The following is a 13,849-nucleotide window of genomic DNA, read 5'->3' as shown; positions in this document are numbered from 1 at the left end:
TCAAGCCTGTTTTGTTTTTTTTTGGCAAATCACACTTAACCAGTTTGCATAAACAAACCAAGTATGATTTGATTTACATGAAAAAATAAGGAAGTTATTCACTAAGCAAAATGGGTTGAGGTGGGGTGGAAAGAATAAATGAGAACATACTAGTCTCTAGGTCCAGACTCACATTCACATTCTGAGAACATGTGACAACTCTTACTTAAATCCAATTTTATACCAGTAGGATAGACAGCCATACCAGTTAGTCAAAGAGAGATGCTTTCTGCTCTACTGAAATATGTTGACTCCTGTGTATTCTTCATACATAGAGCAGGTTATGTAATGTTCTTAAAGGTGGCCTTTTAATGCAGCATGTATATGGCATAGAATCATATTATTAGAATGGACTTTGGAGCTCAATTGTCCACTTTCACATATACGCAGGATCAAATTTCAGAGTCCCTTCAGTTCATCAAGTTGCCTAGTTTCTGCTTAAATAGCATCAGCAAAGAAGGTTGCTCCTAAGGCAGCCTGTTGAACACCTCATAGTTTTAGAAGGTTCTGATCATATTAAGCTGAAAGTGATTTTCCTGCAACTTCCATCAACTGGCGTTAATTCTAAATTTTAGAGCAACAAAGGACAAGTAATCTCTCTTGCGTGTGACAGGATTTGTAGACAGGATTTGTAGACTGCCATCATGACTCCCTTTCATCCTTCCTTCTCTAGGCTAAACATACCCAGATCTTTCAGCCTATCTCTTAGGATGTGGTTTCCAGGTTTTGATTCACATAGAGATTTGTTTTCAATGATAGTACCAAAAAAAGAAAGAAAGAAAGAAAGCTTGGGATGGTGTTACTTATGTCACTGATAAAACCAGAAAAACGTTCATTATTGCTAGTTTCTTCCTCTTCCATCCAGTTTAAAGTTAACGTTGCTGAACATTTTTTAGACATGAAACTTGCCTGTTTAGAATTTGCTCCAGGAAAGACAAATGTTAATTATCTAATCTCTACCACTTTCAGAACATTGGATTGCCTTCATAAATGTTACTATTTGCTTTGAGATGGTCACGAATACAGGAGATGATGATGCTGCTGCGGTGATAGCATTCTTACCTGGAGGATTTTCTAGAAGCTTTGGGGTGTGAGGACTTCTGGGCAGGTGGGTAGGTGATATTCCCATATTCAGACTCATTTGGTCTTCCTTTCTGAGACTGCAGCAAGGAGAAAAGGGGTAAGAGTATGGCTAGATGGGTGTTAGTTGTTCACTCTCTTATTGTATGAGAAGCAAAGCCATTCTTCTTCCATTCTCTGGCCTGACTTTGAAGGAACTTGAAATCTCTCCTTTGCCGCGACACTGACTGGCAAGTCTTTCAACCAAGATCCGCTGCTTACTACACAGCCAATGCAGACGACAAGGGCTAAACCAATGGGGATAAACCAGCTTGCTTTTCTAACAAGTGTCTCTAACATGGCTGCTAGAAGGTGAGCGTGCCATAGCTACCGTCCCTTTGCTAGGGAGCTAACTATATCTTGGTGGGCGCCATCTGCTTCTCTAGAGGAAAATATAACCATCACACAAAATAACAGAGTGGCATTTGCATGCCTCCTCCAATCCTATACCTGCATAATGTCCAGCTTCTTTTTGGTGGTCTCTATAAATTGGCATATGGCCATATAGATGAACTTGTACTGAGCTTCAGTCTGCACCATTCCTGAGCGCTGGGACCGGACCATTTGAATGGCCTTTGGAATATCTATGTCACAGTCCAGTCCTGGGACACAGTGAGAAAGAGAAAAGGAAAACAGGTTAAAAATGTGCAGACTTTTTGGCATGTTTACACAGAAGCACTAAGATAGTTCCCTCTGATGAAGTATGCATGTTGTTCAGAATTTCTAGGCTGTTTTTCGGTAGCATTTAAGGACATTTATGAATGGTTAAATATGAAAAGGTAACTTTCTATAATAAAAGATTTAATTACTAATTCATAACAAAGGATACAATCCAGCAACATTTAAGCACTTTTAAATCCCACTGATTATAGTGGCAAAAATGCCCTGCTTAAGTTCATTAACAGATGTAAATAGGATTAAAGATACCTGGAGTAACCTTCTTAACTTCCGTGGGATTTCAACCTCAGTACAGTCAGTATTTACTTGGTCAGGGTTTAAATTTCATTGGACCTATCCTCATGCAGTGTTTGGCTCTGAATGCCCATGATTGGTGTCACCCGAAAGGTAGAGGTAGCAACTTCCCCATCATGGCTAATCAAGGGCCTTTCCCCACTTATCCCTAACAGGCTCTGCCAACCTCTGTTTCCTGCTGTGTCTCCCAGCCCATGAGGGAGCCAGCCTTAAATGATCCGTGGCTATCCCTGGGTAGTGTTTTCCTGCTTATTCTGACACTCTCTCAAGGTGTGCAAAATCTATTGGCCTTTGTCACCCATTGCCTTGGGAGGAAGCCATGGGGCTGCAGTGACTTGAAACAGAGGCAAGAGAGGCAGGATAGGGATCAGCAATGAGGACTGCAAATGTCACACTGGTCCAGTTTTCTGCTGTCTCAAGGATGGGCAGAAAGCACTTCAAAGCACAGGGGAGGCACCCCCAACAGTCCTCTTGCAAACTGTCCTTTTCTCTCAGACCCTTTAATATTTGGCTGTTTTTGTTCTCAGCCTCCACTGCTGGTTTGCAGGTCACCAGGGGGAAGCAGCAATGGACGCTTAAACCAGTCCAAGGTCAGATACAAAACTGGACTCACCTTTGGTGGAGATCATATCCACGATCATATCAATGACAATGATGGTCCCAGTGCGTCCAATCCCAGCACTGTAGAGAAAGGCAGAAATGGGGATTATGGGCACGGGAGTGCATTCTGGGCACAAAGTAGACAAATTTCAGCACATTTATATCATTTTATGACTCTTCCACAAACAATAGTGGGGTCTGATCCAAACTATATAAATATATTAAAAGCACTAACAGAACTGAGCCAACTATGACATTCTTGAGAGCAGAATGCACAAATGGTCATAACTCAGGAACAGACAATTTAAACAAATAAGTGTCTTACATTTTCCTAGAGATCGGCACCAAAAATCTAACAAATATGGAGGGGCTATCACAGAGAAAGCAGTGCTCCTTGTACTCTCCACTCTAGTGAACCAGCGGGCACAGTAGCCAAAGCCAGTGTTCCCAAAGGATGTTAACAGGAGAGTAGAGGAGAGAATAGCCTTATTGGATTATGCCTAGATTTTTTGTCTGACAAGATACTTCTGGAGCATTTCAAAGAAAAGCTCAGGAGAATTTATTTATTAATCACGCTAGTTAGGTTGCCCAATTCTAGACAACTTTGGGTGGCAAAAATAATAGAATATTAAAAAAAATGAATCAAGGAAAGAACAGTGGCTCTCCTAGACCACGACCAACCTTGCATACACACCAACCCAAAGAAATCCTCCACTCATCTTAGCCCAAAGCCTAGGGAAGAGCCAGGTCTTCAGGGCCAATTGAAGAAGAGCAGGATAGGGGCCATTTCATTCTCTTTCCTCCAGAGGTCATCAACAAGTGTGGTCAATGCTGTCTCCATAGTACATCCTGGCCTGAAACCTGACCAGAAAAGGTCTAGATACTTGGTTTCCTCTGGGGCCTCTGAAACTGCAGTGCAACCATCTTCTAAACTACCTTTTCCAAAAAGGGGAGGTTGGAAACTGGATGAAAATTGTCCAGGACCATTGGGTCCAATGATGACTTCTTGAGGAAATATACCAACCACCTCCTTCAAGACAGGTGGGAGCACCCCCTTCTTCAATGAAGCTGTCACTACCGCATGAACCATGTCACCTCCCAGGAGGCCTTCACCAACCAGGAAGGGCATGGACCTAACCAACAGGTGAACAGGTTAACAGACTGGAGGATCCTGTCTGTTTCCTCAGGAGCCACATAGTTAGACTCATTCCAGCTAACCAAGCAAGACCACCCCTCCATCACTTTGAATCTGAGCAATGTTATATGCTAGATGCCTAGAATATTCTTCACAGCAGTGCAATAGATGCTCCCAGCAACAAATGGGTCGCCTTGAAAGGGCCACTGGCTAGCTTTCTGTGGATGCAATAAGAGCAGAAAAATAGCTATGTTTTGCCACTCTTATTTCCATGATATAATCCCCAATATGGGCTTTTGTATGTGCTCCACAAGATTCACTTTTCCTTCAAAGGCAATCTAGCCCTCTCTTTAGTCATTTCATCTCCCAGAGCTCCTCAGAAAACTAAGGAACAGCCCAAGTTTGATGCACAGGGAAATGCTGCATAAGCCAGGACTATGGCCTCAATCAAATGTCCACTAGATTCTTGGCAAAAACCCCAAGCTCCCTTTTGAACCCGACTGGATACATTAGTCACCTGGGGCAAAATGGTTTACCTTCTGGGGACTGGGCAGCATCAGGAAGCCAAAAAGCAGAGTGATCCGTCACCTGCAGATTATGTTGTGCCTGCCCCAAGACAAAAACCAGGTCTGATGTGCAACACCTGGTATGTAACACCTGGTCAAATGTTGTCATGGTATCCACAGACTCCTGAGCTACACCAGACTCAACGCTGTCTCAGGGCAGGTTGAGATTCCAAGAACTATCAGCCTTGGGGACTCCATCACCAACCTGGCAATGAAATCAATTGGCAATGGATGTCACTATGCAGCAGGAAAGTCACTACAGCAGCAACAAACCCAGTTGCTCCATAGATGCCACCCCCCAGTTATCTGTAGTGCAGGACCTCTGAGAGCTGACAAGTCTTCCTAGATGATAACACACCATATCCCTGCCTTGGGTTGCAACATCTCTGGACCCCCTTAGTTCTCAGTTATATATGCCAGATCAGCTACCTTCTCCATGACGAGAATAGTCTAAGTGCCACAGGCTATGCCTAGGTGGCTGCAGGGCTCAGGCCAGCAGCAAACAGATCCATCAGCTTGACCATGCTCCCACTGCTCTGGCTCCCTACTGTCATATGTCTGCCCACTGCTCTCCACCCAAGGTCTGACAAACCTCCAAAGTAGGATTATCAACACTGCAGCTCCATCTGGTCTACGTGTTTTCAAGGAAGGAAATCCACCAGACAGACCTCTGCTTTTCCATCGCCAGTGACCACAAGCAGACACCAGGCCAAGACAGCTTCCCTCAACAACCAACCAGTCTGATAGACCACCAGCCCAGCAAGCCAAGTAACCTTCACCAACCAAGACCTGGCCCCTCCATCTAACAATCCACTTCACACCAGGCTTTTCTGAGCCAGCCTCCACTTTAACTCTTCCACCAACCCCTAGCAATCTCCACTGGCACTGACATCCACTCACTTGCTACCACCATCAACAGTCCCAGTGGGGGTTCGCACTTCTCCCACACCTTCCATCACTACTCAAACCACTTCCAAAACATTCTAAAAACCACCTAGAACCTGCTATTTCAGAATTCTCCCAAACATTCAAATCCTTCCAGGTGTATATTGCCTTTATTTATGCAGGTTTAGAGAAGGAGGAGAAGTTGTTGATTTGTCATCCACTATGAATCTAATACTTTTAAAAACTTGTCTAAAGGAATTACCATTGCCATTTATTGGGAATAATTCCAGTGATTGTGATTGTCCAGTGCAATAATTTTGAGGGTAAGTGACTAAGAAGTTGTTGAGGCCTCCAACTTCCGATAATTGTAGCTGGAATACTAGGCCAGTAGAATTTTGTAAGTGGTGATATCTAATGTGAATGGCAGAGTGAGATTTCTGTTATCTCTCTTCTAGCAAAGATAATCAATCAGGCAACTGATTTCCCCCCTTCACCAGATCTGAAATTAATCTAGTTGATCAGTATCTTTCCAGTACAGTTGTGTGACCACCTATACTAGCTACTGTCTAGTGACTCAGTCACTTCATCAAGAACAATTGCCACTGGGCACTCCTTATTTTAATCTAGGTCCACAGAGGATTTTTTTTCAACTGTGGTTGGATTGCCATCTTCTTAATGGCAGGTGGAACTACCCTTTCCATAATTATGCATCCCAAGGTCCCATTCATTAAATTCCCTTGAATGAGCCATGATGGGAAAGAATCAAGAGAATATTCACTGCCCCCAAACCTAAAACTGATCCCACAAATCTGGACAAGATTCAATATGGACAAGCAGGTAAGATGGGAGAAAGTAGAGAAACTCAAAACTTGCTACTGAGCTCTGTGAATATATAGAAACCTAGACACTGTGCCAACTTTTCATTAGCTTGGAGATTTTTTTCCCACCAGGAATGAAAGCAAAACTGGTGTCCCACCAATTATTCAGCAGGGCCATGCCCTGGAAGGGGGTATAGCTCAATTGAAGAGTGTACTTTGTATGTAGACACTTCTGAGGTAGGCAGACCAACCTTCAATCTTAGTAGCTTGATATGCTCCCAAGTCACAGACTTTGCATTCACGCCCATCAGTCTCTAACAACTGGGCAATACTAATGTTACCAGATCTCCATGGATTGATGAATGAATTTTATGAACTTGTTTGCTGCTACTCCTCACCTTCTGCATGCAAATTGCTTTCAGCCTTCCCTTCAGGGCTAAAACTGATTAGCATTACATATTAGCCCAATTAGTATCCTAGTACTAGCTCACAATATATACCCAACTACCTTCCTGAGTATGAGACAGGGCAGTATTATTCATGCATGGGGCCCAATGAGGTGATAGAGAACCACTGACATGTTGTATTTAGGGAGGTGAAAACACTCTGCTGAGGTTTCCCCAGCCATGTTCATTCTTATCAAAAATATAATCAGCTTCTGCGTGAAGATCTATGGCAGACAAGATACCCACATGATTGCTTCACTCAACAACCACAATCCGGGCACTCCCAGTTGCGGTCATTAAGCAATCTCCTGGGTGGTTAAGCAGACTAAGTGAAAAAGTTGTCTGCTGAAGTATTTCAGCTCTGCACGGAATTGAAATCCTTCAGCAGATAGCTCTTTCACTCCATCCTCTTTCCCCTCCCCTCTCTCAGCAGTGTGCAGGAATGGAGCTCAAATCTTCAGGATTTGTGCTCCATTCCTGCACACCACTGAGAGATTTCCCTCTGTCCCTTCCACTTACAATCTTCCCTGCACTGACTTTCTGGGGAAGCCAGCAGAGAAGATTGCAAATGGCAATCACACAATCGCTAGGCGCTTGGCAACTGGTCATAAATGTGAGCTGGTTGCTAAGCGCCTGAAATGTGGCCACATGACCATGGGGGGGGCAACGTTTTATGACAGCCAGAAGTTCTTTATGGGCCATAAAGAACCCTTTATGAGGCCTTGTAACTTTGAACCATCATTAAATGAACGATAGTTAAGTGAGGACTATCTGTATAGTATTTCAAAATAAAATATGGAATGAAGTTAAAATAGATATGTTAAGATGGGAGAAACTACAACTGTCATTGCTGGGGAGAATTTCTGTAATAAAAGTGAATATACTACCTAGAATGATGTTTTTGTTTCAGAGAATACCTGTTTTGACAACTGATGCACCATTTAAACAATGGCAAAAGGATATATCTAAATTTATGTGACGGGAAAAACACACACATTAAATATAAGGTGTTACAGGGTCAAAAGAAAGAGGAGGATTGGGTTTACTTGATTTTAAATTGTATTTTGCAGTTTGCTGTTTGGTTTGGATGAAAAAGTGGGTGCTGCTGAGAAACAGAAGGCTTTTGGAGTTAGGACATGATCTGAGTTTTGGGTGGCATGGATATTTGTGGTACAATAAAGTCAAGGTTAATGTGGATTTTAGAAATCATTGTTAGATGTGCCATATTGAGAATATGGAATAGATACAAATCCAGGTTGTGCCCAAAAACACCTTTAAAACAAATAGCATTTTATAGACAATAGGCAAATACAAATAGCTAACTTATTGTGAGATACTAGAATTTTGTCAAGGGGAATACGAAATAAAATCAAGAGAAGGACTGGTGGCAGAAGAACATAGTTGCCAATGGTTTTCTTATTTACCGTTATTAGAAAGATTTAAAGTAGAAAAAAGAATTTATGGTTTTAAACATTGTAAGACTGAGTTGAAGTGGAATTATGTACAAATGATGAACATGTAATTGCTAAAGTGTATAAACTTCTATTGAAATTCAAAACAGAAGAACAAGTGAAAGAGTGTATGATAAAGTGGGCTAAATTTTTTGGTTATTATATAGAGATGGAATAATGGGACAAATGGTTGAAAGGGTTGAAATTTACACTATGTTATAATCTTAGACCATTTTTACAAAATGATGTACCGCTGGGATATGTCACCAGAGAAATTCTCTAGAATGTATAAAGGCACTTCAGATACTCTGGGGGAGATGGGCAGCATATACATTTCATACATACATACATACATACATACATACATACATGTTGGAAATGTGAACAAGAAGAAGGGACATTTTATCACGTTGAATGGACATGTAAAAAAGCTAGAAAATTTTGGATTCAAATACATACACTGATTCAGAGGATTTTAAAGATTAATATACAACTGAGACCAGAGGTCTTTCTTTTGGGTCTGATGGACGAAAAAAAATCATGGAACTTTGTTTTTGTACTTGGCAATACCTATAATGGTGGAATCTTGGTGAAGATGATAGAACTCACTGAGATGGCCAAATTGACTTATTTGATTAGTGAAAAGACAATATCTACATTTATTGCTGACTGGAAAGCATTCATTCATTCATTCATTCATTCATTCATTCATTCATTCATTCATTCATTTTCAAATTTATACCTGCTGCCCATCTCACCGTACAAGTGACTCTAGACAGCATTACAAGTAAAAAAAACTATAAAATCTTAGAGAAAATATACAAGTTAAAAACTACAAAGGGTTAAAATAAAAACTAAAAAGTTAAAACTACAAATTAAAAAGGCAGAGAGAGTGTCCTCAAGCTACCAACCACCCCCAGTGCTGCCAACCCTGTTGAGTCCCCCTGCAAGTTGGCAGAGCCAGGCTTGACGCCCTTTCAGAAGGCTGATTGGAAGAGCGAGGGCTGATCTCACCTCAGTGGGCGAGACAGTCCAGAGGGCGGGAGCTACGGCAGAAAAGGCTCTCCTCCTGGACCCCACCAGCTAAAACTCTCTAGGTGATGCGGTCCGTAACATACTCTTCCTATTGGACTGGGTGGGATGGGCCGATGTAACCAGAACGAGATGGTTCTTCAGGTAACCTGGGCCCGTGCCGTGAAAGACTTTAAAAGTCATAACCAACACCTTGAATTGGACTCAGAAGCAGACCGGCACCCAATGCAGCTTGCGCAGCAGAAGTGTTACAGGCGCAGTCCTAGAGGCACCCGTAACTGCCCGTGCCACCACATTCTGCACCAGTTGCAGCTTCCGAATACTTTTCAAGGCCTTTTTAATAGACGTTTTGTGGAAAACAGAAAAAAATGAACTTATGATTTATGGTTTTGATGATTAGACAGAATAAATTATAGAAAGGAGAGAGACATGTTGTAACTTTAGAGAAAGAGGTAAATTTATAGTTGTACTTATAATTGCTGTAAAGAAGATCGGAAGCCACTTCTTTGTATCTTTTTTCTTTCTTTTCTATTTTTCTTTTACTTTTTTGCACTTTTAGCTTTTTCTTTTTCTTTTTTCTTTCTTACTTTATACTAGTTTGTATTCGTTTTTATCTTCTTTTTAAAACTTTTAATAAAAGAATATAATAATTAAAACTTAGTCAGTTTTGCTGGATCCCAGATTAATGACTTCTCCATTAGTGTGCAGAGTTTTCTTTGTGGCTTATCTCACAATATGCACTCATTAGCAGCATAACACTCACCTGCAATGCACTATGATGGGTCCAGCCCTTGGGACGCCCTCCTGCATCCGATTGACTTGATCAAGGAAGCCAAGAACTCCTCCAGGCTCACTGGGCACTCCATGGTCTGGCCAGCTCAGGTACTGGTAGTGCCAGATGTCTCTCACAGCCTCACCCTAGTATGTGAACACAAAGCACACCCACATGTTTGCTACTCTTTCTTCTATCCTACACTGCTCCAGCTCTTCCATCCTGCTTGCAGTAACTAAAAAATACACCCACCAGGCTCCCAGTACTGACAGTGGAAGATCAGCATAGTTCCCCTTTCCTGCCAGCCAGCCATCTGGAAACTCCATGCGGACAAAGAAGTTTTCCTCTGTGAGTCCCATTAAAGAACTGGTACATTTGGACGTCATGCGTTAGGCATCATTGTGGCTTAGTTCATTCCCAGTGACCTTGGCTTCATCTAATACTGCATCTCAAATGCTATATCAGGTTCTCTGATAAAGTTGTGGAGCAAAGAAAGTGCCAAGGAGCAAACAAGTGAAAGAGGGTGTCTTGAGATCCACTTTCCCTAAAAAATTGGCAGAATACCTCTGCAAAAGGATAGTGCTTGCAATCTTGATGACAGTTCTCCCAAAGTATTCTGAATCAAGCATACTCGATTTTTAAATGACGCTAGAAGATGCAAGGAAGAGGAATAATTGTTTCTTCTCTGTCTCTTAAACATCCAGCTGGCACTTGTAACACTGAACAATTGATCCTGTATTAAGCTGAACATAGAACTAAGGGAAAAGTATTGTTCATTTTTGTGCACAGATCAATTTTGCTTCATTATTTTCTGACTTTTTAAAAACTTACAGTTCTCTATTTTCCTGAGATGATATTCCATCATTATTCCAGTTTATGAGGTGGTAAATGTAAAACCCCACTTCTTTGCATTGCCTGTTTCTACACTTACACACACCTTCATGTTAGCTCTGTCCATTTTATTCCCATCTACCTCTTTATGCATCCAAGTGGATATGTGCACCCAAAATAAGCAGATTTGGTCAGCAATGGCTAAAGAATAGATGCTTTCTTTAGATCTTTAAACCTTCATGTTCTCTTCCCTCTCTCTTCTTTAATATACCTCTCCAGCTTGAAGAAAAACAGGACACTTGGCCCCAGCCTGGCCACTGATGCTGTTTAAAATTGGTTTTCTACCCTCATTGTCCAAGAGGGCTAAAAGGAAAGATACCTCCCATCACAGCAGAGTTTTGTTTTTTTCTTTTTCTTTGTGGTAGTGTTCCTTTTTTTTAAAAAAGTTACTAAGATTGGGAGGGAGATTAAACACGGGGATATTGTTTCCCCTCCTCTGTAATGGCTTCCCTGCACTGCTGTAGTACCCATCTCATCACATGATATGGTGGTGAATGCCATGTTACGCTATGGACAAAGTACTTTCTTTGTTTCTTTCCCATTAGGAATATCCCTGACATCTTAACTTAACTTTTCAGAGCTGACATTCACTATTGCTCCTCCCATCGCAGATCTATCCTTATGATGATACGCTATTATCTTATCTTGCTTGCCATAAGCAGCTTCCATCATTTTACTAACCAACCAGAGGAACCTGATCATCATGCGTTTTATCCTTCAGACAAAATCTTTCAGATTTTTATCTAGTTGTGTTTCTTGGGTGAGCCAATTAAAAACAAACCCCAACTGAACAAAGCAATGGCTTGCTTCTCACCCTTTCTTTCAAGAATAATTAGTGTTTAAAAGTACAATTTTCCTGTAAACCAGAAAGGCAATCTTTGCAACTGGTGAGGAAATGAATTTGTCTCCTGGCAGATGCAAGAAATCAAGAACATTTTCAGATGGTGTCCACCACCCGTTGGTTGAAGGAACTGATCTTCCAGTTGTGTTAGAATTCTTCTAAGTTACCTTCAGCTTCAGGAAGAAAGGAGTCACACTGACGGTTTCTTCCCTGATACTTTCCTTCATGGCCAGCCCATTCAGGGTTGTCTTAAGTGTTAAATTTAAGTTCAAACACTCCTGTTATTGGAACCAGTTCAGAAGAAGGGAACCATCCTGGCATGTAGGATTGCCACAGCACCTCTTGGCTTCCCTGGCTGTTTCTGTGGTGACTTCAATTATATTTTGAACTATGAAAGAGATTACCTAGCTTGAATCCCATCATTGCCTGGGAGGAAATCATGAGGTGAAGGACCATGAAGTATAATTAGAAGAAGTTAAATGGTGTGCCAGAGACGCTACTGTCACTAGGTCTGAGGAGAAAAAGGTGGATTCCCGGGGGGTGCTGCTTCTTCCCAAAATGAAGCCTTCTCATCACCAAGACCACTCTGTTGATATAGCTAAGTGGTCATCCAGATGACATATCAGGGATGTGGGTATGGTTTCCTGTGCTATGTCTCTGCTCTTCTGAGGCTGTTGACTGCATTAGGATCCTCCATAACCAAAACTCTAGCAGACATTTGTCACTATACTCAGCCGTTGCAATTGGGGGGGGGGGGAGGAAGTAAACCTCTAGGAGAGCTTGCACTGAGATGCCAAACACCATTGGGAATGAAGGCTTTCAATCAACCCTTGGAAGGAGATCAAAAGGTGTCTATCCAACCAAAGTCCTTTGGGTGAAATCATCATCAAAAGGACTCCTCTTCTATTCAGACAGACCAAACTAGAAAAAAGATTATTCTTCTTCTGTCTCCTTTTCTTTTCATTGGTTAGTTCCCACCAAGGTTTGAATTCAAAGCGGGGTGGGGAACACTGTGCATCTCTAAAAAACATTGCAAAGACTGAGGAAATACTTCTGTCCAGAGTCTGGTTGAAGTCTTCCATTAGTACTGCCTTCTCATGCAAGAGGAGTTTCTGTCAGCTTTATCCCTCAGGAGACCAGGAACTAATTTTTGCAACAATATATTCTAAGGCTTCAGGTACTCACATTATTGATTGGTGAAAGACGAAGGTGTCGGAGTTTATATTCTAGGGCATCATGGTCTCCATTATTTTCCACGATATATGGTCCATACTCCTTGCTGCTTCCTACTTCTGGCCAGTAGGGAACACATTTGTTCTGTTAGGAAACAGAAAGATGATAAGGGGGAGGGACTGGAAGAGCAACATTGGAACTTTATTTAAATTTAAATTTAAATCTTCATTTAAAGAAATGAAACAAGTTTACAGGTTCCTCCTCAAATGCAACTTTGGAATGTTTTCAGTAGCCAAAGTGATTTTAGTAGAAGGCCAACTCAACGTTAGGTGCAACAGCACATTTCTTCAGGAGAAGAATTATGATTAAGCATTTCTCTGCCCCATTTGATCCTCTCCCTGAGTTTCTCTCATCAGCACAGATAGTTTATGCTGAGCTTTTGTGCTTCATGTTTGGCTCATGTCGTTGGAGATTAGCAACATACCTTAAGGGATCTTTTCTTACAGGAGATAGACTAAATTAGAAACAAAAGACACAGTACCCTGTAAAGATAGAAAGTTGGATAAAAAGGTATATTCTTGGAGATTTTCAGGGGAATCTACTTACCCTTCCTTTCTCCACCTCCCGAGTGGTCATCACAATGATGCGTGAATTTTCTTGCCATACCATCTGCCAGAAATCATTAATGGTGGCATCCAGGCAACCTTGGCTGGCAATGTAGGTTTTACTGCATTCCTCAGGGCTGAACAGCTGGTTCTACCAAGGAATAAAGAGATGAAATAAAAAACCCAAGAAAAAAATCCACCCCATTCCTTTTTCCTCCAGATATTACAGGGTAAACTAATCCTCACCTTGATGTAGTTGGCATTGATATAATCTGACCCAGGAACATTCACATCTCTGTCTTGAAGGATGACTCGGGAGTGGTCAACTAGAAGATCAGACAAGTAACATGTCACTGAAGAATCACACCTTTTGTGAGAGGATTTTGGTAACTTTTCTAGATACAAATGGCAGGAGACAGCTTTTATTTTTTATGACCTATCTGAAGCATCTGGAAACAGTGCTGAAGTTCTTATTTCCAAGATAGCACTGGCAAATGCTCTGTC

General features: G+C 41.6%; 1 protein-coding gene across 7 annotated transcripts in view; it reads right to left on the bottom strand.

Moving 5' to 3' along the window:
• The window catches only part of PTPN6 (protein tyrosine phosphatase non-receptor type 6), a 38,687-nt gene that overhangs the window by 1,719 nt on the left and 23,119 nt on the right, over nt 1-13,849 (bottom strand). For all 7 annotated transcript variants that reach the window (XM_015887700.3, XM_007420414.4, XM_025165217.2 and 4 more), the window contains exons 9-15: nt 13,592-13,671; nt 13,347-13,496; nt 12,753-12,884; nt 9,827-9,981; nt 2,744-2,811; nt 1,609-1,760; nt 1,102-1,199 (exon numbers count right to left, since the gene is read on the bottom strand). In XM_015887700.3, coding sequence (XP_015743186.1) covers nt 1,102-1,199; nt 1,609-1,760; nt 2,744-2,811; nt 9,827-9,981; nt 12,753-12,884; nt 13,347-13,496; nt 13,592-13,671 — 835 coding nt within the window. The remainder of the gene's footprint in view (nt 1-1,101; nt 1,200-1,608; nt 1,761-2,743; nt 2,812-9,826; nt 9,982-12,752; nt 12,885-13,346; nt 13,497-13,591; nt 13,672-13,849) is intronic.

This window comes from Python bivittatus, unplaced genomic scaffold (genome assembly GCF_059951505.1).
Source record: "Python bivittatus isolate LINGU-HERP-01145 unplaced genomic scaffold, Pbiv_v1 ctg000270_np1212, whole genome shotgun sequence".
NCBI classification, from domain to species: domain Eukaryota; kingdom Metazoa; phylum Chordata; class Lepidosauria; order Squamata; family Pythonidae; genus Python; species Python bivittatus.
This window is presented reverse-complemented; position numbering and strand designations above follow the sequence as displayed.